This window comes from Nesoenas mayeri, assembly GCF_963082525.1.
Source record: "Nesoenas mayeri genome assembly, chromosome: 3".
NCBI lineage: Eukaryota > Metazoa > Chordata > Aves > Columbiformes > Columbidae > Nesoenas > Nesoenas mayeri.
The window spans coordinates 3,378,490-3,403,148 of record NC_137544.1 but is presented as its reverse complement, the minus strand read 5'-3'; the positions used below and the strand labels follow the sequence as shown (position 1 = coordinate 3,403,148).

At 45.5% G+C, this 24,659-nt stretch overlaps 1 protein-coding gene across 1 annotated transcript in view; it reads left to right on the top strand.

Moving 5' to 3' along the window:
• The window catches only part of XKR6 (XK related 6), a gene marked incomplete at its 5' end in the record, with an annotated part of 212,592 nt that extends 190,117 nt beyond the window's left edge, over nucleotides 1–22,475 (top strand). The window contains one exon of the mRNA XM_080342557.1: nucleotides 20,618–22,475. Within this exon, the coding sequence (XP_080198683.1) occupies nucleotides 20,618–21,582 (965 nt within the window). The 3' untranslated portion in view covers nucleotides 21,583–22,475. The remainder of the gene's footprint in view (nucleotides 1–20,617) is intronic.
• Between the last annotated feature and the right edge of the window lie 2,184 nt (nucleotides 22,476–24,659).

Below are 24,659 nucleotides of genomic sequence, written 5' to 3'. Positions count from 1 at the left end.
CTCGGCTGCATCACTGAGAGATGCACACTGGCAAAACGGCCCACAGCAGGGCTTATAAACCCCATTACAGCCCACGCTAAGACGTCCAGACTCCAGCTATTTCCACAGGGTTTACACAGTCTCTTACTGATTCATAGAGTGCTGGGACAAGGTCAGTTTAACATTTTATATGGCATACATCCCCCTTCCAAACCCCAGTCCTCTTAAATCTGCGATGCCAAGTCCAGTGCAGAAAGCCAAACCACACTCCAGTCTTCTCCACACGGGTCAGCTAATGTCTCCATATCCTATTTAAGGAGCTTTAGAAAGGGAGTTACTTGAATGCCTACCAGGAAGTTTTGCTTTTATTCTCCTAGTTCCCATGTTAAGGCAGCTGTTGAGGAGAGAAGAGTGAATATACTGGAGGTCTTTACTCAAAACCAGAGTATCGATGCTCTGGAGCACAGTGACAAAAAGGGCTGATCTTCTCTGTGGTGGCTGCAGTGAGCAGAGGAGCAATGCGAGAACTAGCAGGAGGGGATGCAATCAAGCTAATGCTTTATTTCCTGCTTTCTGTATATATTGGGTGGGTAGAAGAAAGACAAGCCTCACCAGGCTTCCCAAGAGTCATTCCACCCTCTTTGAAAGGGTTGGGTGGGACCTGTGTTTATTGCTTCTTCAGGTCTCAAAGAACAGAGCAGGGTCACTAATGGGACCCTGCTCATGCAGAAGTTAGTGTCTCCTGCATGGTGTGACACCAACAGCAGCAGAAGTGCTGGGGATGGAATTTGAGGACAAGTCAATAAAGCTTGGGACAACACCTCTGAGATTTCACAAAGGTCAGGATTGGTTCCTTGAACATATCCCTAGCACAAGGCAGATCTCAGCTTCACTGCTGTCACCCGATGACTCGGGAAGAGCAGAAAATAGCACGGAGACAAAAGAAGTTAAGAACTCGGTGTACTCTGTTGGGTGAGCAGATCTGACCTGGAAGGTGCACACTGAGAGCCTGAGCTGGAGGACTTTGTGCTGCGGCTGCTGGGACAAATGGGTCGTCATCAGCTCCTGAATATGCATATGGAAGGAGCTGGTGTTGGTATGCAGGACCTTAGCGAGTGATTCATCTCCTCCAGCCACAGCTGTCTGGGTCCGAAACAGAGTCAACAGAAGGTGAGGGAGGAAGGATGCCTCCAAAACATGGATCAGCCTGTACCCAAAGCAGCTGAAGGAGGTGAGATGAAACGCTCCAGGAAATCTAGACAGAAGCCAGGTCATGCACTCAGACCTCTCCTTAGAATCATAGAATAGTTTGGGTTGAAGGGACATTCACAGCTCATCCAGTGCCCCCCCTGCCATGAGCAGGGACATCTGCACCAGCTCAGGTTGCTCAGTGCCCTGTCCAGCCTGGCGTGGGATGTCTCCAGAGTTGGTTCATCCACCACCTCTCTGGCCAACCTGGGCCAGGCTCTCACCACCCTCAGTGTCAAATATTCCTTCCTCATGTCTGGCCTGAATCTCCCCTCCTTTAGTTTAAAACCATCATCCCTTGTCCTTTCACAAGAGGCCCTGCTCAAAAGTCTGTCCCCGTCTTTCTTATGGGCCCCTTTTAAGTGCAGAAAGGTCTCCCTGGAGCCTTGTCTTCTCCAGGCTGAACAACCTGAAGGTGATGGGACTTTGAAGGGACTTTGAAGAGGATGCAGCCCTGTCTCTTGCTCACGATAACTGTCCCTGAGATTTTGGAGAGGACAGGATGAAAGGGTGGCCATCGCTTTCAGATTCCTGGAGAGCAACGGCCAGAACACTTCCCCGATTTAAATAACACAGTGTATTTCCAGCGGGAAACATAATATTAACTAAAACAAAAACAACCAGAACAAAAAAGAGCAGAAACCCAGATCTTCATTTTATAATCACTCTTAGCAGATAATCCACCTCTCTTCTTTCAAAATAAACCATCCTTAACCCACTTCACCCTGCAGAGACAACTATTCCTCTGCACTGAATGGATAGATGCTCATACAACCAGCTTAAAGAGACACCCAACTTCTAGGCAGTTAGTGAGATGACAGGGATTCCAGTTTTTAAGCATAAATCTCATCTTACAGAGGCTTCCTTTTACTTATTTTTTTTCATGTGGCTGCTTAATGAGATTTATCTGAGCCTCTAACATCCTTCCACTCACGTCACGAGGACTTTACGTATTGTTTTTGCTGGGAATTTGTCTGTGTGAGGCTGCAGTTTTCAGCGCGGGGTTTCCCCCATAAAAAGGACTGTCTATCCACCGATGCTGTGCCCATCTCCTCTATAACCCTGCTGGTAATCTGGAAGAGATTTGTGGCGTAAGCCTTTGCGGCATAAACCTGGTCGAAACCTCTGGGATTTTGCGAGGTGTCCGCGCTCTCTGCAGCCGGCAATAAGTAGTCTGAAGCTGCTCGGATATATAAGAAAAAGCAATACTAGCTTCAGTTTTTCTCTTTTAAGCAGAGTGATACAAGCTGTGCACTAAAAGGAGTTTTTAGACATCTCAGCTAGAGATGTGTGTGGGCTAAAGGGTTATCTTGGAGTTCGCAAATGATGTAGCCAAATTTTGTTGCCCGTCCCAAAGCAAAGTCTTATTTGTTTCACCATGTCCTCACTCTTTCTGTACTATGTCTAGAGGCCATTTATGATCAGGGCCAGTCCTTTTTTGCAAGATGCTTTTCGCTGTCATTTAGTTTAGGAGAATTAATGGGTCTTTGTGGGCTATGGGAGGACAAGCAGCAGGGGTGGGTCAACCATTGTCCTCACTGCCCAGAGAAGGAATTCCCCGTTGAGTTGAACGGGTTTGGGATGAGACAACCTAAAGTTAAACAGTCCTTTGTCTGAGTAAGGTGTTTTCTCTGTAGGTGATAACGAGTTAAATCTAATGTGGAGATAAATTTGTCAGATAATTTTCACCTGATGGCAGGCTGATGGTTAACCAATAATATGCTGTGAATAATGGATATGCTGCGAACCACATACAGTCTGAAATGTCATGTTAGATATATTCATAGGGTAGGAAATGTCCCAAGACACCATGACGTGTTGAGGAATGGTTTGAGATCTAAAAACAAAGCCATATCTAAAGGACAACAAATGAATGGGTTGCTTTTTACTCAGTCCCCTTTCCATTCAGGCACCAAAGATCAAAGTAACCTTCTCAGCTAGGGCAGACAGGTTAGAAAGGGAGCCTTCAGCTCAAGGGTGTGTTTTTCAGAAGTGATCAAAACTGTGCTGAATGTCACTGAGGAGACTAAAACTCCCGTGTCTCCACAGAAAGTGGAAGACATTCATTAAATATGAAAGCTCATCCTGCAGGTAACACTGCTAACCTTGAAGTAGCACTAGAAGATGGTGCAAGATCCTTCAAGCTGTCCTGAGCCGAGCAGGTACATCCATCAGACAGCCCAGCAGAAATGAAGTGCTGGGATGCAAGTGGAAGAGGCACTGGCAATGGGCAGCCATTGTCACCGCTGTTACCCCATTGGCATGGGCCTGACATGGTTTTGGCTTGGACCAGCTAACTCTAAGCCAAACAAGCCCCAAGGACTCCTCAGGAGTAAACACAGACCAGAGACCATTCCCAACAGGCTGTTGGGTGTGGCCACCTTTGGATGGCAAGAGATCATAGATAGAATCATTTCAGTTGGAAGAAAACCTCAAGATTATCGAGTCCAACCATAACCTAACTCTAGCACTCAACCATGTCCCTAAGAACCTCGTCTATGCACCTTTTCAACCCCTCCAGGGATGGTGACTCCATCACTTCCCTGGGCAGCCTGTTCCAATGCCTGACAACCCTTTCCATGAGTAATTTTTTCCTAATATCCAGTTTGATGGGGTGTGGGTGGTGCCTGGGTGTGCGTGCTGGCCCCAGGGCTGGAGAACAATCCCTGCAAATACTCGGTTCTTAGTAGAGATGCAGCCACAGAGGACTATGGGTGGGAAATGCCATGTTGGATGTAAAGATATGTGTAAGGGGAAAGTGCTTGTTGTGGGGTGCTGCTGCCTGTTTTCTGCAGATTTCTTTACGTTTGGGTGTAATTAAAAATAGACATTCCAACAATGCTGAAACATGAATCCAAAGCCCCAGATTCAAATCTCTGTGACATCATTTACACAAAGTTGTCCCTGTTTGTGCAGAGTCCCATAACCAGAGTTATCAATTCTAAATAAGACATGGTTCACCCTTTCTATACAGACATCAGATTCCAGAGGGCTCGGTACAAAACAGACCACCATGTCATCTACATCCTCTGTTTGGCTGAGACACTGATGCATGCCTAAGCAAAGTCCTTTTCCTCCAGCAGTAGAATTCCTCCTCCCTTTTCTGACCAGTGTGTTTTTCCTTACATACAGCAAGATAACTGCAATGTATGTCTAAGAAAGTCTTTGCCTCATAGGGTTGTCAGTAACAGGAGTTGCGGTGGGTAAAAGGTCTACCAGAGTCACATTCTGGGCTTTGATTTGGGCTGTGAGACAGATCATAAAGAAAAAAGATGCTAAAATTTTGCCCATGGGGTTTAAGACATATTCTCGCTCCGTCTTGTGACATTCCTTGTGGAATAAAATAAACGGGAAGCACCTATCATCCAGCCCTGGTTCCCTGTGACAGAAGAGGCATAAAATCATAGAATCAAGCGTAGAATGTCCTGAGCTGGAAGGCACCCACAAGGATCATTGAGTCCAACTCCTGTCCCTGCACAGGACACCCCACAGGTCACCCCGTGTGTCTGAGGACGTTGTCCAGTCTCTTCTTGAACACTGTCAGGTTGGGGCCGTGACACCTCCCTGGGGAGCCTGTTCAGTGTCCAGCACCTCTGGGTGAAGAACCTTTTCCTCATGTCCAACCTAAACCTCCCCTGGCACATCTTCCTGACATTCCCTTGGGCTCTATTGTTGGTCAGCAGAGAGAAGAGATCGGCGCCTACTCTTCCTTTCTGCATAAGCAGAACAACAGTTGCTCGTTGACATGTGGGCCAAGGGACCTCACCAGTTGTGCACTTGCTGAAGGGGCTTGGCAGAGAGGAACCGGCGTAACCTGTGTTAAAAGTCTGTCCTGATTCAACCACAGTTTCCCTTTAAATGTTCATCAGCAGACCGAGGAGGCACCTCACAAAATGCCCAGAGAGCTCCAGACGCATAAGCAGCTCTCCCAGAGTCCACTCATATGACTCAAGCACTTTGCCAGACTGGGGCATATGGCTCTGTTCCTGCCATCCCCTCCTTCTCGCCAAAGCCAGATGACAGATAGCAATTTGGTGCCCTGCTTGACGCGAGTCGCTGATCCCCGGCCAGTTCCCAGCAGCGTCAAAAAGCCATCTCCACAGTTGGCAGTGGGAACCGAGGACGTCTTGCCCTGGCGTGCTGAGAGCAGGCCAAGCCTGAGGCACGCGGGCAGCGAGCGGCACGGGGAAAGCGTGCCCGATCATCAACCATATTGTCCCAGCGCAGTGGGGAAGGACTGGGCCCAGCAGCCTTTGGAACCAGTGACAGCTTTCTAAATTCCAATAGGCTTTGGAGCAAACCCAAAGAGAGATGTCATCCCTTAGCCCATCCCCACCTGCGGCTTCTCCATCCACCACCTTGCCGTAGCTCTTGTTATTTTGGGGTGCTGATAAAAAAAACCTTCTGTTCCGTACCACGTGCCACCGTCACACGTATGACATGGCACAGCCAATAAAGATGAGTCACCATTCACGGGACAGCACTGGCAGGTAGCCAGTGCTGCCAATTTTAGGCTTTCTGTAAGGCTGTGGCAATCATTTGGAGAGGGTTACATCATCAGAGCACTACACAAGCATCAGCCCATGCTGTTCTGAGGAGCTGCAGGCCAGCTGGGAAACTGAGGCACAGAGGAAGAGGTTTGAGTAGCCTAAGGTCTTGGAGAGCATCTCCATACTACAGGCTCCTGGGGAGCAAGTTAGTGCCAAGCAGATCCCAGCCAGGAAATTAAGGCACTTTTTTCAGGTGATTTTATGCTGCAGACTTTTTGGAGACACACATCTCATGTCAGACTGGTGATGAGCGCAGAGGAGAAGGTGGTTGCACGCTGCTGTGCAATAGGTTAGCAAAACACATGGAAATTCAACTCTTTTTGTCTTCAGGTTACTCTAGTGTGTAGCTCTGGGGTTAACATCAGGCATCTAGGAGAGCTTGCTAACTGTGAGTAAACAGAGGGCACAGAGACACTGAGGTGGACAGAAGAAATGGAGAAGATGCTGGGTAAGGACTTCTCTGTACTTCTTCCCTTGATGTAGATGGAGCAGTCCAGGTTGATGCAACTGGCTCAAAATCGCTGACTGCTGGAGGAAAGGACTTTCTTGTTTCAGAAGCTATTAGTTGTTTTGTATGATTAGCTTGGAGTGACAGTCCTCAGTCTGGGAGTGCAGCAGATTTACTGAGTCAGTAGAAATCTCCTGAAATGACTTTTGTCCCAAGTGGCATTTACCAACCTCATGCTCTCAGTGCCCTCAGTACACTCACATCTGCACACGGATGATCACTGATGGGGGACATCCACCAGGCACAGCCATTTCCCTGTCACAGGAACCCATATCTGATACACCCCAAGGTGCAAAGAGACATTTGCAGTAGGAGAACGGATTCTTGGTTGGATCTCAGCTTGTCCTTGGGGAAGATGATGTTCATTAATGTGTTGAAGAAGCAGTCTCAACCCCATCTTGTACACACATGAGCTTCTGAGAAGACAAAAGGACCCAGGAGACACAAGCCAACATGAGCATGACTTAATGGGTGGACACTGGGGTGTCATTGAGTTCTGGCCTGCTACACATCACTTAGATATTTGCAGAGTGTACAAAGCACGGGAAGCAGAGGAAGAAACAGGTTCCTGCTGTTTTCTTTGGAAATCAATGTCCCTGGTGCCTTCTATTTCCCCACTGCAAGGCAGCACCAGATGCACCACATCCATTTTTGTCACTTTGTCACCCCCCCCTCACAGAAATGCTCTACCAGACTCACTCTAATGATGCCACCTCTCTGTAGAAGGGGTAGGCCAGTCTCCATCTTTCAGAAGACCAGTCCTCTCAGCTGCAATTAGGCTGAGACAACTCCAGCAATGGCCCCTGACACAATAACAAAGATTTACAAACCATAAGGTTAGCAAAGTGTGTTCGCTGCTGATGCATCTCTGCTAAACACACTGAATAAAGATCCTTTACGTTGGCCAGTGAGTATGAACCAAGTTGAGTTTCCTTCCTCTTCCCCATCAGGTCAAAAGCATTTCCAGAACTGCAATGGAGTTATTTCTGTCATGGCCTATAAACTTTCTGTGTCCAGGTCAAACCATTGACCAGGGGTGGTTTGCAGGATCCGTGTATCATACTGTCACAGACTGTTTAAAACATTGCCTTGATGTTGCCTCGTCTCCAAGGAGCTGGCTGTGGGAGCTGTATTTATAGCAGGATGTTCCTTCACTAAGCCCTGGCAGAAGATGTTGCTTCCTCAATCTGGTGACGAGCCTGTTGGGTTTCATCTGCCCTAATAAACTGAAACACATTAGAACACGAGCACAGCCACCAGATCTCAGTGGTTCAGTTATCATCACAGTCTTTAGCACATTTTTAGCCCACAGCAGCTAGAACCAACCCAAACAATTTCCAGGCTTGGCTCTGGTGTTAGCACAGTCCAAGGACGATTCCCAACAAGCAATCTGGATTGGGCCACCCTGCTTTGGAGGCTGAGACAGAATAATGACATGGATGTAGCAGTCAACAGAATTAGGCTTTGCTTGGTTACCGATCTCTAGGTCCCAGGTTCAAAAGCTGCCCCAGACCTGTGCTGGGGAAAAGAGATGCTCATGGATATGTTCAGAAGCGGAGAGCAGAACTCCTAGGGCTTTTCTTTCCAGTGCTGGTGTGCTCCCCTATTTTTCACAGTGTTTTAGTCCTACCTACAAGGTTATAACATCCTTTCAGCTTGTGCTAGGCATATATAAATTCTTCTCAATGGCCCTGGTTCTAATTTGAATTTCAAAAGAATGCCAGGATAAAGATGTTGTAAAAAATATAAAATGTACAGTTAAAATGTAAGTATATTGTGTGTGTTTGCCATGTTGTTTCGTGCAAATTATCCCTACCCAGAACACAGAAATGAGTGGGGAAAGATTTTATTCTAAATCTAGCCATATATTGTTTTCCTTAGCAAAGGGGTTTTTTCCCCATTACTTCAATCCATTATAGTAGTATGATAAGGTGTGTTTTCTCTTCTAAAGGTTCCTAGTTGTAGAATTCAAATATCGTTAGGTCTGAAAAATCTCAGTATAGGAGGTTCATTCTGATCTTTGCACAGTATAAATTGAGAGTGACTCAGTTGGAGTCTGTGAAGATATTCAACATACTCAAGAATCTGTGCAAATAATTGGCCACTAAAAGTTGTGTCGAAAGTGTCCTTCACAAAGAACCAGATGTTGAATGTGCAATATGATTTTTCCTCCAAAAGTAACTCCACTTGGATTTTGCTATCCTATTTTTCCCAGTTAAAGTAACCACATGCTTGGGCTTTTTTTCTCCTGTTACTCTGGGTAAGACTATTTTAAGTAGTAGAGGGAAAAGACCTAGATGTCAGCAATGAACAACCACACAACACTGCACATCTAACCAAGAGCAGCACAGTCATACTTGGGTGTCTTTAGACTCTAAAGATCTGTGGCAGATCCATGCTAAAGGTGGTTCTTATTTCTCCATATTTACTATAAAGGTAGCATAGGTTGACTTTTTTCCCATCTCAGGTGCCTGGTAAGATTTGGATGCCTCTAGGCCACGGTGATGGCCATGCAGATAGAAGGCTCAGGCTAATCTGACTTCTGAACAGAGGTCAGAAGCAAGTGAGCACAAGAAGAACCAGAACGTTCACCAAGAAAAAGCAATGGAAGTCTATAGGGATGATTTGTACCCTTCTCTGCTGGCTGTGTTCCTTTCAGGTTGAACTAGGTTTCTGTGATAGACTCTACTGCCTTGTAACATTGCCTACAAAGAGGGATTTTGCTCTGCACGCATAGATTTAAATACTGTCCTTGCTGGGGGTGTTGTTGGGACATCCTGGTGGAGCATTTGAAGTCAAATCTTTTGGGGTCTCTCAAGGAGCTTCAAATCCTCTTGTCTGTGGCCATTCACTTACGAGGATTCGGATGGGGTTCGTTTTCAGTGTGATTCTGAGATGGCAAGTTAAAGACATTCGGATTAACAGGAATTTAACTGAAGTCTTCATTACAGTGATGACTGTGCAGAGGGTACCTCGCTCTGAATAGACTGGCAATTCATACAGCCTTTGGCAAAAATAGACATGTATAAGAGTTCTCATGCTCTATTTCCAAACAACCCAAACTGTGCCCAGGAAATCCTGGCCGCTGCTCTCCCAGAACATTTCCACTGCAGGTTATTTTTTTCCCATGTGATTGGTACCTGGACAGATTTAGTCCAGGCTCAGATCAGACTGTCTCTTACTCCTGTGGCATTAGAAGACAGAGATGCACACCATTGTTAGTGATGAGCGTCTCTATGAATATCAATGCAGCCCTGTCCACATGAGACTCAGTGTGCCCTTTGGAGGATGCACTGGGGAAGGATGCACCAGGAGATGGTGGGAAGATCCTGGAGGGATATTGGCACTTTTGTAAGATAGCCTGAGTCCTCACTGCAGGGCGTGTGGGTTACCAGGCTACACAACCCCCAGTTTCACACAGAATCCCAGAATGTCAGGGGTGGGAAGGGACCTGGAAAGCTCATCCAGTGCAATCCCCCCATGGAGCAGGAACATCCAGATGAGGTTACACAGGAAGGTGTCCAGGCGGGTTGGAACGTCTGCACAGAAGGAGACTCCACAACCTCCCTGGGCAGCCTGGGCCAGGCTCTGACACCCTCACCATGAAGAAGTTTCTTCTCAAATTTAAGTGGAACCTCCTGTGTTCCAGTTTGTACCCATTGCCCCTTGTCCTATCACTGGTTGTCACCAGAAGAGCCTGGCTCCATCCTCCTGACACTCCCCCTTTCCATATTGATCCCCAGGAATGAGTCCCCCCTCAGTGTCCTCTTGTCCAGCTCCAGAGCCCCAGCTCCCTCAGCCTTTCCTCACACGGGAGATGCTCCACTCCCTTCAGCATCTTGGTGGCTGCGCTGGACTCTCTCCAGCAGTTCCCTGTCCTGCTGGAACTGAGGGGCCACAACTGGACACAAGATTCCAGGTGTGGTCTCCCCAGGGCAGAGCAGAGGGGCAGGAGAACCTCTCTGACCTACTGACCACCCCCTTCTAACCCACCCCAGGTCCCATTGGCTTCCTGGCCACAAGGGCCCAGTGCTGGCTCATGGTCACCCTGCTGTCCCCAGGACTCCCAGGTCCCTTTCCCCTATGCTGCTCTCTAATAGGTCATTCCCCAACTTATACTGGAACCTGGGTTTTTTTTTAAGTGATAACAACAGCTGTTCTAGTTGGAAACACCACCACATGTAGCCCCACACCAGCATCAAGGACACCATCAGCAAGATGAATGAGATTTCTGATTTACTGGCCAAAAATCACAAAGAACTTTTCTATATGAACACCTCCCAAACAGCATCCACTGAAGTGGAACTGTTTGCTTTTGGCCAGAGGGAGATGGTGAATTCTTTTCTTTATATTTTTCTCGATGGGAAGTTTCAAAATGGAGGAATGATTTCAAAATAAACAGCTCCATGTCATAAATAATGTCATAATAATGCCACATCGAAAGGGGCTACAAAAGCAAGATTAGTCTTGCATATGTCTTCTCTTCTCTTTTCTCTTCTCTTCTTTCTCTTCTCTTCTCTTCTCTTCTCTTCTCTTCTCTTCTCTTCTCTTCTCTTCTCTTCTCTTCTTCTCTTCTCTTTTCTCTTCTCTTCTCTTCTCTTCTCTTCTCTTCTCTTCTCTTCTCTTCTCCTCTTCTCTTCTTCTCTTCTCTTCTCTTCTCTTCTCTTCTCTTCTCTTCTCTTCTCTTCTCTTCTCTTCTCTTCTCTTCTCTTCTCTTCTCTTCTCTTCTCTTCTCTTCTCTTCTCTTCTCCTCTCCTCTCCTCTCCTCTCCTCTCCTCTCCTCTCCTTCTCTTCTTCTCTTAGCTTCTTTAGGACTGAAACTATTCACCAAACTCATCCCAGATTCCCAAGTGGTCTTAGACACCTGTCATGCATTGCTCCCCCTGAAAAGTATGATTTTGTAGTTATTTTCCTTTAACTCCACCATTAGACTCCCATCAGGGACTCTGGGGACCTCAGAAGCACCTCTGTACTCTACTCAGAGCTGGAGTGACCAGGGATGAAAAAACAGAAGGCGGCTTTTCTCCATAAGGCATGGTTTGCCCATCTAGCTATTGCAATGGAGTCACGCTGGCATTTTCCCAAGACATAGCTTGGAGAGCATAGCTGAGACCAGAGTCCTGGAAGGATTAACCTATACTGAAAAAATAAAATTTGGCTGGCATAATTCTGTCTATGAGTCTGAATTACACCTTATCTAAGCCTTAGAGACCATGCCTGGGCTTACCAGAGCTGTTTGGACTAATTTACTCTTCCAAAAAGCCCAGCCTGGAAAATCTGGTAATATGAGAGGCTCCGTCTCCAGGAGTTGAACCACAGGTCTTCTCCGTTATTTTTGAAGTGATGAAGGGGATTACATGACTGTGTTTGTGATAGGCAGAGGACTGTGCACAGGTTATGCCTATACCTGTAATGCAAATGGTGCCGGACCCCAAGCACTGGCACTCAAGTGGTTCTGTTAACATGGAACCTGTTGCAGTTTTGGCCAGGTAGAACCTTCCCAAAGCCTTCCCAGGCATAGAAAAAGGACTTCACGTAGGCCAGGGACTATTCCCAAGGGTAAATTGGATACAACTACTCTGTTTTAGAGTCAAGGAAAGTTTAACATTATGAACACAGTAGATTATGCCAGCTGGGCTCAGGGTCAATGAACAGTCCTGGCTCTGTTTCTAATTTTCTAGTTTAGATGTCACCACAGTAACTCAGGTTCTCTCAAGGCCTGGGCTTCCATGTGCCCTTCTCCTCTCTGGTTTTGTTTGGGATTTTTGGGGTTTGGTTTGGTTTGGGTTTTTCGTATGAGCCGTTATCTGGTGTAAGCCACTATACAAGATCAAAGATCCCGATTAGCCAAGTGAGATGAGGTTTGTTTGAAGACCTGTGCATATATACTAGGACTGAGATTTCAGCTGAGTGCTGCCAGAAATGTTTCAGCTATGAAACAGATGTCAGCAGCTTTTTTGCTTACATAAATAGGCAAAACCTGAGGTACCTGCAGTCAGCATCCTAGGAAAGGGACAAGGCCAATTTCCAATGATAGAAGGCAAATAGTGGACTTACATGCCTATGAGGACTGAGTATGTATGGCCTGTTGAGATCAGCTTTCTTTCCATTGATATAGAAAGGGCTTTTCTTCTTTTCATCTTTCTGCTATCACTGTCTTGAGGATGATGATAAGTCTGTCTGGGTGTTCATGGAAATGCAACTTAACTAAGTCCTCTGACTGGTCACAGCACTCTTCTTTCACCAGGAAGGTGTTGGGGAGTTGTTTTGCCTGCTTGGTCTTCAGTGGTGTCAAGTCATAGCATCGTCTAACTCAAGTTTGCCCATGCTATGTTTGGTCTGACTACTCTGCTTATCTCAGAGCCAGGAACAAGTCTCCCCAAGCCTCCTTTCGGTTCTCCTCACCTTGCTGGGACTTAGGGATCTCCTGTGAGCTCTTGTGGGGATTAAGTGGATGCCAGACCACTGTTATGTGGGGTAATTTTCATCTACTCACTTCTACTTGTTTTCTCACCTCCGTGTGATCATCCGCACTCCAGGTGAAGTCAATGAAGAGACAGAGAGGTGTTTCCAGAGGGCAACTCATGTCTCAGACAGTTCTCCTTGGGCAGGATAAACACTGAGGCACGTGATGGAAGTAAGATCTTCATTAAGAGTGTTATAAAATATGGGGAAGCCTTGCCAGTCCTTATGTAGTGGGTGATAGCCAACATTTTCAACAGGAGATTTGACACTTGACTGAGGGTATTCAAGGACAGTCCAAAACAAGAGGGCAGATTATCCCATTTCTGCTTGGCCTGGGGTGCTTGTGCCTCCCGGAGAAGGATCAGTCGCTGGCTTGCATCCAGGAGAAGATACAAGACCAAACGGCCTCGGGGCCTGAGCCAGTTTGGCAGCTCCCAAGTTCACAGAGGAGATGAATAGGAGGAGACATGACAGAAGCAGTCGAGATAATGAGAGCATGGATCAGACGAATGTGGCCGGTCACCTCTTCTAGCAGCAGAGAAAAAGGGGCATTTGGGAGAACTGAAAGGCAGCAGGATGAAAGGGGAGAAAAACCAAGTCCTTTTGAAACACGACTCGTAGCGCACCTGTGGACCTTGGTTCCTCAAGGCAGTGCTAAGGCTGGAGGCGAACTAAAAACAGATCCAATGTTTCTGGGGTCAGCGAGGGCATCTTAATTGAGCCAAAAGAAAAGGTTTTAGGAAGCATTCACATTTCAGGACATGAGCCATCCTTTAACTAGCAAGGGGTGGGAGAGAAAGCTGTTCTGAAGTTGCATTGCTATGGATTTCCACACTTTCACAATAAAAGTTTGGGGAAAATGGATGTTCCTCCAGTCTAATGCGGAAGAGCCCTCTTTGTGCTAGCTGGAACATGGACTATGCCATATAGAAACTCAATGCTGTGTCGTGTCAAGAAGTCCCAGTGGGATTCAGTGGTAGAAGACCTTCTTCTCATTCTCCAGACCTATGTGGAGATCGGTCCCTGATCTGAGTTACTTATCTTTGCTTCCTGCTTTTCCCATACTGTCACCAGCAGATTTCTGTTTCTTATGGACTTGCAATGCTCTGTCCTATGGGCATCAGGTCCTGCGGAGAACAGGGCTGTGATGCTCCTTGGAGGAAGGTCTCAGAAGATCTCTTAGCGAGGATGCCGAGGGTTTGAAACTCACCCTTTTCCTAACGCTACCAACAGCATTTTTCATGAGAAAAGAATGAAGGAGAGGACACGGTGTAATGCCTCTTCAGTGTCAGGCTCTGGTTTGTCATCCCTGGTCACTCCAGCTCTGAGTAGAGTACAGAGGTGTTTCATGGATGTGAGGAGGACATTCCTGGGTCAGGCTTAGAAGTGATGTTCACCAGAGGTAGAATAGTGCTCATCCTAGAAAAGAAAAGGCTGAGAGGGGATCTCATAAATGTTTATAAATATCTCAAGGTTGGATGTCAAGAGGATGGACCAGACTCTGTTCAGTGGTGCCCAACGCCAGGGTGAGGGGCAACAGGCACAGACTGAAACACAGGAGGCTCCATGTGAACATGAGCAGAAACTTGTTTGCTGAGAGGTGCCAGAGCCTGGCCCAGGCTGCCCAGAGCGGGTGTGGAGTCTCCTGCTCTGAGACATTCAAACCCCCTGGACCCACCTGTGTGATCTGCTCTGGTGACCCTGCGTGAGCAGCTGCGTTGAACTGGATGATCTCCAGAGGTCCCTTCAACCCAACCAGCCTGGGATTCTCTGTGATATAATGGACTGGTGGCACAATGGAGAAACTGGTTAAGGAACTGTCCTGAAATCCTATGAGGAAAATGAATGGTGAAATGGTCTGCGCAGCCCTTTATTATTTATATGCTGGTAATGATCCATATTTTCCCATGTTCAAAGTGAGGAACAAAGAGGAAAAATGAAGGAAAGAAGACAAAAGTCATGGCCTCATCTGAAAGGAAAAAATTTAAAAAAGAGCTCAAGCATCAAACCCCAGCAGGAACAAACAAAAATCAGACCTGGGGTCTGATTCTGATCCCTTTTACTCTGGTGCAAATAAATAAAAGACAGCTTAAAAAGAAAGGAGGAGCAACGTTCAGGCAATGTTGTTACAAAAGCACAATCTGGCTGGCTCTCTTTTGTATATAAATGCATTTTCGCCCTGTGCGTATCAAAATGAAAACCTGTTCCTCAGTTCACAGTGAGCTCCAGGGAGGAATGTGCCACCCAAAAGGGGAAAATATCATAACAGGGTTCACAGCACAGAGGCCCGAGCAGCCAGGGGGTGGTGGGGAGGGACTGAGACGTGACACTTGGCATTAAGCGAGCGCTGCCTCCTCACAGGGGTTGATGGAGGGTTTCTTGTCTCACTGAATATTCTTTTGTCCAGCTCAACCGGGAGAAATGTTGGTACCTTCCCATTTTGTTTTAGTAGAGTCTTCAGGAGAATTAATGTCAAAAAGAAATAGAGCACCATTTTCAGCATCATTTTCAGTTTTAAAGGGACAGGCACCACAGTAAATACTTGGGGAATATGCTACAGCGAGTGCATTCAAATTACTTCACAGCCGATAACCTGCAGCTGGTTTTGTGATGAAAGGCGTACATACCCCTAGTGAAAAACCTCTCTCCTCAGCTGAACAACACTGCAAGTAAGGGGAAAATGGATATATTGTTCATTTTAAATATTTGTATGTGTGTGTGTGCTTGTGATTTGTCTACAGACTTTATTAGACTAGATGTAAAACCATGTGTAATTGCATAGCATGAATAGGCTGGATAGACTGGGATGGCTTTCCATCCACTGTTTTTATTCCTGCACATATATGGGCTCTAAAAAGAGCTGCAGCAATTTAAAGGGAGTCATTGCTTTGATTCTCTCTTGTGGCTCTGGATTTTTCAAAGACTTTCATTGTATTTCTGCGGTGTCCTTTTCTTTTTCTGGGCCATCAGTAGAAACCAGAGGACGACAACTGAAACCGGCTGAAATTCAACCTGCCCCTGCGAGCTTCTGCAAGGCTCCAGGACCTTCCCTTGAACTCGGAATGGTTCATGTCCTCTCCTCGGGTGTCAGATCGTTACCTGCGTTATACACTAGTCCACTCATGTTGTCATGATCACAAGCAATGGTTCTTCTTTTCTCCTTCTCAGAGACTCTATTCCTTGGTCCAACACTCTTCTCAGAAAGTTTAGCCTGTTATATAGCTGCTTTATTTGCTGCTGCTTTCTCGTTTCTCTTCACCATTCACTGCCCAGAGAGGTGGTGGATGAACCATCCCTGGAGACATCCCAGGTGGACGGGGCTCTGAGCAATCTGAGCTGGTGAAGATGTCCCTGCTCATGGCAGGGGTGGCACTGGATGAGCTTTGATGGTCTCTTCTAACCCAAACTATTCTGTGAATCTATGATTCTATGCTTTACTGTTGCTTTGTCTCCATGCCATGTGTATTTATTATACCACTGTGGGCTGTTCATTAGGTCCCTCTGAGAAGGGCAAAATTACCAAGGCAAGAAGTCGGCATCAAAGCAGTTCAAGATGATGGGTGAGTTCATCTCCAGATTCAGACACCTAAACAAAGGTGTCTTTGATGGATGTGTCTCCACACAATAAGAGTGTCCAAGCTCAGTGTGTGTTCAGTGGAGACATTGGCAATGGAGTCACAGGGTCTAAACAACAATCTTCACACAGCTCTGGCTCTAGTAATTACAATGACTCAGGAGACAATTGGATTAACTCTTGCCAGGTGTCACTTGGGATGCCCTGAGTACCCTGCCTCACTCCAGCTCCCTGTTCAGAAATGTTCTTGTTTTCTGTGTGCAAGTTTGTCACATCTGCCAGCTCCACATGGAGGTCTGGAATATCCTAGAGCATCTCAAATGTTGCTGGATTCCCATCTGTGATGGTTGCACTATGCCTTAATTCTCCATTAAGTGATATCACTTGCCCGTGGACACCCCAAGGTGAGTCTCTACAGTAGGAGCTGAATCCTGTCTGAAATGCAAGGTGCACTGTGATGTGAAAGAGATCTGTTACCTGCTTTAGAACGAATTCTGTATGAGACCTTGGATAAATCCTTCAGATCTTAGCACTTCTTCTGTCAAACGGGGATGTTGTAAAGCTCTACTTCACCATGCTGCACGTAGGTTAGGAGATGTCTCATCGTAAGGACTTCAGGGCACATTACTAAAGGCATCTGGGGGACGAATTCTTGTGATGTGTCATTCAAGACACATGGGCTTGACTCCTCAATGGTGGTGACTATGGCCTGTGAGTCACTCGTTGCTTCCTAGCAGGTGACAGGAGGAGTTCAAGGGCTGTTTTACAGCCTGGTGCAGAGAGTTAGGAGATAACCCCAGTCTTGCCAGTCTGGCTTGTTATGGGCATGTGGGATACAGATCCCACAGATCCCATCACCTTCCTGCCCCATGGTAGCTGATGTCCTCCTGGTTTAAGGATGCCCACTGGAATGTGGCCATGCGTGGAGGGTATTTTCCATTCCCAAGACTCAGCACAGAGTGGGAGGAGTGGGAGTGGGTTTTTTGAAGTGACTTCAGTTTTAAACCAGCCTTTGATAAACAAACCTTGGAAAGGAGTTGAAGCCCACTCGTGCTTGATGAAGGTGCGTCAGTCACCATGTGAAAAAGTCAAAAATCAAAATTAAAAAAAAATATTTCCCATGTGATATGACTTACCAGGACTTTTTTGTTCTAGTTATAATTGGAGAGATTGCTATAGTTGCTTAGAAATAAGACCTGGAGAAGTGGAAAAGAAAGGAGCAGTTTATCCCATAGTCTGTGAGAACATTGTATGAATATGTCACAGGCTAGAAGTAACAGGGAAAGATGGGAATGAGAAACTCATGGTCAAGATGACAAAAGCCAAGCCATGCTTGTCATTTAAGTGTGTATAAAATACCCAGGGAATAATTTCTGTGGCAACACAGTAAGAAGTACTTGAGAGGTCTTCATATTGTTCCATGGCTCCTGTTGATGTCCACCTACTGGTCGCACCCCTTGACACCCAGGTCCAGATCCCACTCGTTACCAGAATGCCAACATTCGCATTCACCACAGTCATTAATTTTTAAACAACAGCACGAATATGCTGAAATGTCTAGAGATACTTCATTCCCCGCCTCAGATCTCAGTGCAGATGAGGAGGCAACGAACTGTTTTGTAAGGGTAGGACTCATCCCACCTGACTGCTGGTGTTCCAAGTCCCCGCGCTCCTGTCAAGGGATGGAGTCAGACACTTTGGGAGCATGAGTCAACCTCCCCTTGTCCCACACATGGATCTTAGGACAGGGTGAATCACTTTCTGGGGGTGTCTGCCTCTCTCTGTTGACTCGAGGAGATGTTCAGATGACTATCAGCAGGCGTGGTACCATGCACTGTGAGTGACTCAACGCACACACTATCAGCCAGCTCTGTCTAATTTACAGCAGAGATTGTGATTAGTGTAGGTTTCTGTACCGAAAACGTTACAGTGGGAAAAGCCTTTATGTGTATACTGGGGTTTTGTTTCTGGTGTGTTTTATTCCTCTCTCTATTATAGAATAAATGAACCCAACAGAAACATTTTCAAGCCAGTGTGACACATCTGTCTCCTTGTGGGTATACAGGTACATCTAATCCCACAAAAGTTTCCAGGATAACAGCACTAAAATAAGACAATACATGATTTTTTTATTTTCTAAGCATGCAAAGTTTATAAACTGAATAGCTAGAAAATACTTCAACAAGCAGCACGTATACAAATAGCATGGCTTACCTTAAGAATTGTGCGGCACTGCTCAGCTTTCCAAAACTGTCAATTATGTCTACCAAAAATGTAGGTTAAAGGTAAAACTCATTTGTATCTATTCAAGGCTTAGTCTATTCACTTTTGAAGTTTCCATCTGTTAGAGTCCCCAAGTTCTATACGCAAGTGCTTCTTATTGAGGACTTAGAACTCGGGGAAAATTGTGTTTTCTTAAAAAACATGGACTAAAGTTTTGCTGTGATAAGGACGCTGATCTTACTGGTTTGTGGTTTGTTACTTTAAAAAATTCAGTTTGAAATACCAACGCACATGAGAACCCAAAGGCAAGGTATTCGGAGAGAGTCTTGAGAGCTGATGGAAAGGCATAGTTTTGGTGGACCTGCAGGCTAGGAGAACTTTGGCAAGGGGCAGAGATGGAGGTCTGTCATCCTTCCTGGCCACCTTCTCCATCAGTTGCCCTCCAGACACAGCTGGAAGGGGTAAATCTAATGCACGGCACTGTTGGGTTGGCTCCTCAAAATAAAGTCTGTAGTGTGTGGTCTGAAGAGCCGGTGGATCTTCCTTCCATCCCCATGGGAGCCAGGTCCTTGTGGGCAGAGAGAAATATGAAAATAAAGGAGAAGAAATTTAGGAGTTTCAGATATCTTAGCTTTTTAACCGTGAGCAGCTGCAGCAAGTGCTTATGTTACACATCAGAGATGGAGGGGCATTTGATATTGTTTTTTTTCCTTGAAACCATTCGGATCTTTCCTTTAGATTTTATAGGCGATGCTCCCAGTGAAATCTTTGGCAAAGGCCAAATCAAAGTTCAGCTATCAAATTACTGAGCTTCCTAGAAATGGATCTTAGTCCATTGTCTGTTCCCTGACCTGCAGAGCATTTGTCCAGTGAGCAGCAGTGGGAGCAAAGGAATGAGATGCCAGTGGCCTTTTCTTTTCCTAGGAATCTGTCAATTAGTTTTTATTATTATACTTTGCTCAATGAGTTGCTCAATTTTTTTGCCATAATGAACAGTATTACATAGTTCCTGGAGTGTGATGGGGCACTGTTTTATCATCGGAGCAAATAAATAGTTTGAGTGTTGGTTGTGATGGGGAATAAGATGAGGCCCCTTGGGAATATCATGGGGTGCTTGCCCCATGCCAGGGCGCAGGGGGGTGAGTTGGGAACCAAGGGTGACCCCAAGGCAGGCAATGCCCCCACTAATGGGAGCAGCACCGCAGGGTCTGGGTGCACTGGGCAGAGCTGGTAAAGGCTCCCCAAGCTGTCCCAAACATGGGAAGGGGATGGACCAGATCCCAGGTCCCTCCGGTGGGTCCCATCAGGAGTAGAATGAGACGTGACTTCAATCTGGATCTGTGGTCCATGCAGGACACAAGGCTGGAGATCCCCTGCAGGTCTTCAGTCCATCCTGGAAACAGGGCAGGGGAGATGCTGGAGGGATCAGATTCCTTGTTTTGGGACCATTTGGAGGGTATTGATGTGCGTTGATGTTCCCTGTATTTGTGTATTCATCTTCATGGGACCAAGGGTGACAAAGAAACAACCATCTATTTTTCCCAAAGGCAAATGGGGCTTCCCAATTAGGGCAGAATCAAGTGCAAGTCAATGTGAATGTTGCTTGTATTTTAGAATAAAAAAGATCCATGCAGTTACAAGGAATATAGGTGTCCTGCTCTTGCGATGGTACACTCCAAGGTCGACCCCTTGCTACGGAAAGTAACCTTTGTACTTGGGCTGCAGCGTTTAGATGGAATCTGGATTTCAGATTCTCAAATGTGGATCTAATCGGGATGAGGATGGAGGTTGTTCCCTGTAAGACGAGCAGAGCTGGGGTGGGGTGGCAGAGCCAACAGCTCATGAAGATAAAGCATCATGTGGTGTGTCAGAGAACTCCTGAATGCAGCACTGTTTCCAATTCCCACACTGATATTTCTGTATTTCTCTCCTCTAGACTGTAAGGACAACCTGACGTGAGTTGAACCCTTGGGCTACTGAGCCTGTCCCAGATGCAATAATTTAGTGAGCAGATGATGTTTTCAACCAAACCTCCTGTCTAACTCGGTGGATCTGTGTGTCTTCCGGCAGGTGTGTCCTCTGTGGCCTCCCTGATGTCCCTGGCTTGGGTGCTAGCCTCCTATCACAAGCTTCTTCGGGACTCTAGGGACGACAAGAAGAGTATGAGCTACAGAGGGGCCCTCATCCATGTCTTCTGGCGCCTCTTCACCATCTCATCCCGAGTTATTTCTTTTGCTCTCTTTGCTTCCATCTTCCAGCTCTACTTTGGGATCTTTGTAGTGGTCCATTGGTGTGCCATGGCTTTCTGGATCATCCATGGTGGGACAGATTTCTGCATGTCTAAGTGGGAGGAGATCCTCTTCAACATGGTGGTAGGGATTGTGTACATTTTCTGCTGGTTTAATGTCAAGGAAGGGCGGACTCGATACAGAATGTTTGCGTATTACACGGTAGTCCTGACGGAGAACGCTGCCTTGACGCTCCTTTGGTATTTTTACAGAGATCCTGACACTACTGACTCATATGCCGTGCCAGCACTGTGTTGTGTCTTTCTTAGCTTTGCTGCTGGGATAGCTTTGATGCTGTTATATTATGGTGTGCTGCATCCCATGGGGCCAAGAGCTAAGATCTTAGTCAGCTCCTGTTGCGCCGAGCTGCTCTGGGGCATTCCTCTGCCCCCCGATGTTGAGCCCATGGCACCCCAAACCCCTGGGTACCGGGGGGCCCAGGCTACGCCCACCAGAGCGGTCACGGAGCAACAGGAGGAACTCACAGCTGACACTTGCTTGCCCGTTTTCCAGGTGAGAGCAATGGTACCATCTACTCCATCTGGGCGACCCTACCCCCCCGAGGGGCCTCTCATTAAGATTGACATCCCGAGAAAAAGATACCCTGCATGGGATGCTCATTTTGTAGACAGGAGGTTAAGAAGAACTATCAACATCCTCCAGTATGTCACCCCCACAGCTGTAGGTATTAGGTATAGAGATGGACCTCTCTTATATGAGTTGCTACAATATGAATCTTCACTTTAAAAGCTCCTTAAAGCAAAAGTAAAAGAGGGGACCTTATTTTTGTTTACGGTAAACACAGATCATGAAACAAACACAAACCTTCAGATAAGCTTTCTTTCTGGTTGCTGTATGTATAAAAAAAAGAAAAAAAAAAGATATTCTCTATGTTTTGTAAGTAAAAACAAAAAGAAAAACTTTTCTTTTGTTTTTTACACACAAGAAAGAGTATTTCAACTTCCACACCTAGGATTCACAGGTGGAGAAGGAGGCATCTCCACATCAGTTTTATATCGTACACCAAGTGTAGAATATTATTTATGGGATTGGTGCTGATTGAAAAATAAAAAAACAAACAAACAAACCTACAACTGCCTTATGCCCTTAGGTGCTGAGTTTCATTAAGTACTGTCACCTTTCTCATGCAAAACTCTTTGATGATGATATGCCAGGAAAAAGATATAACAAAAACAACCAACCGAAATACAATCCTTAATGTTAAAAAAAAATAGAAAAAAGAAAAAAAAAAAAAGAAAAAAGTTAACAACAACAACAACAAAAAAGAGAGAAATGTATGAAAACAATTTTGTCGCTCGTATTGGATTGAGCAGAAAAAACCCAAATGTCTAAAGATACGAAAGCAAAGCCCCAATGGAGTTTGATTTTTCCAACAGCTGAAAGACAAAATCAGGTCTGTAACTCAATTTGGAAACGCGTTTATAACACCAGTTGGCCAAGCCTGTGAGCCGAGTTGTGTTGTAAAGGCGAGCCCACCATGTAACTGTTTTCCTCGTGTAAACCGGCCAAATCTGGTCGGTTTGCACCAGATTAATGTGGTATTACAGTATCTGATCTTGTTTCCGACCATTGCACACGCTAAAGCACCACTGACTTCAGTGGAGCAAATATCAACCGTCTGAGCCCAGAATAAGACCTGCCACCTTGATTTCTGGAAAATAAGAAACGTTGAAATTATATACCAAAAACATTATACTAAAGTACATTTATACATATCTAATAAATATTTCAGTAATAATAAAACTCAGCATAGTAGCAAAAAGCAAGTCAATTTAAAGGCACAATACTTGATCAGTGACTGGCAAAATAATTTGACCTACTGTATCATTTTAAGGCTGTGAAAGGCATACATGTATTATTTGTAATCTCGTGTAAGACCTGTCATGTCTCATTCAGTGCGAGCCTTAAAGTGATTGTAAAGCATCCTTCGTTCCATTTGGGGGTTTTGGGGTTTTGATTTTATTGTTTTGTTCTGTTTTGTTTTTAAGGAAAAACAAAACATGAAAAAGTCGGGATTTAAAACAAAACAAAAAAAAAGATACAAAACAACAAAAAACAGCAAACAACAACAAAACAACCAACAAACTTCTTCAAACGGTAATAACCTGTAAACTGACTCACGTCTCGAGATGATTTGGTGCTTTGTATTTTCGTTGATGTTGTTGTTGTGATTTAGCTGAGAATTCTTCAACTCGGTACATGTGGGGAACTGCTGATGAAACAAAAAAACCACAAAACTGTCTCGTGTCACCCTCTGCTGTAAGTACATGGCAAGAAACAACACCAGAGGAAACTCAAGAGCGTAGCAAGAGCATCGTGGTTTAGCTTAGCCTTCTCACCGCAAGGAGATGCTGCCACCTCCCATGATGGCAAAGCCTAGACGGTCACCTGCCGAGGGTCGCGCGGTTGTCTTGACATTGCCGAATAACCCGCTCGGTTGTCTGAACATTCACATCTCTCGGGTTCTTGTTTCTGTGCTGGAATCGCTTGTTTCGAGTTCAATCACAGGTTTGCGTCTCTCCGCGACACCCTTTTCCGTTTCGAGAGTATTGCTCCTTTAAAGGAATATCCCCGTTTCAGGGCATCTTTTCAATCCCACCGTCCCTCTGCTTGGGAGGGGGAAAACAACAACAACAAAATGAGATATTTTTAAGTGAATGCTGTAGTATTTTCTCTGTGTAATTGCAATTTTTTATTCCAGAAATACTGTAACTGTCTAGGGTGCAAAACCCCCATGCTGATCTATTCCGAAGAGAAGGTCAGCATGGGGGAGATATTTTTTAATTATTATTATTATGATTTTTTTTATTTGATGAATTTTTTTTTATTATAAGAAACTAGTACCAATTTTTTTTTATTATAAGAAACTAGTACCAATTTTATATAACAGTTTAAAGAAGCTGAATGCGTTCTTCGCCTGAATATACCTGAAGAGAACCATTTTTGTCAATCAGTGATCCTTTGCAGTGTTCTGAGAAAACATTGGGGTTTCTTCTGTTGTTTCGCTTTTGTTTTGTAATGAAAACTTTCAACTGGTGTCTGTCCCTTCCAAGGAGGGCAGGACCGATTCACGCCAAACTATAGACACACGGCAAAATTTATAAGAAGCCAAATTGTCGCTGGTACTGTAATTCCCAGTCAAACTCCATTTCAGGCAATTGTTTCTGGGCTCTGATTACAACCAACGTGATGGTCACATTTTCATGCAAAGGGAGGGATTTTGTCTTGTCATCTCCCGTCTAAACTCCCAGTCCCTTGTTTACTGTGCACATAAATACATATATATATATATATAAAAATACTTATATATATTTGTGAAAAGCCTTCATTTCCCTTCTCTACTGTCTGTCCCATAACCAGTCATTTCTCAAATGTTCTACTAACATTTCACTCTATTTCTTCCCTAATCAGTATGTTGTCTCTGTAAAACGAGGTAATTTGTGAAGTGAACTTGCTGTCCTCAGCTGTTGAGTCATAAAAACACAGCAACAGACAAACCTTTTTCCTCCCAGGACTTTCTTTTGACTTACCTGCACCACTAGTGCAGACTTACTCTGATCCAGCTCCCTGTGCCTCATGCCCCATGTAAAGACTCTCCTTGGTCCTTCTGTGAAGAGGTATCCTCTCAACATCTGCGTCTCATTGGCATAAGCATGAGAAAGGAATGGATGGCAAACAACCCTGCTGTTCCTCGGGGACCTTTCCTCCAGGAGACAGCGTCCTCCTTTTCAAAAACACCGTGAGAAGGTCCACCCTCCACGAAGTTGTCAACCTTGAGGTCTGTTTTGGAGATGTGATGCCAC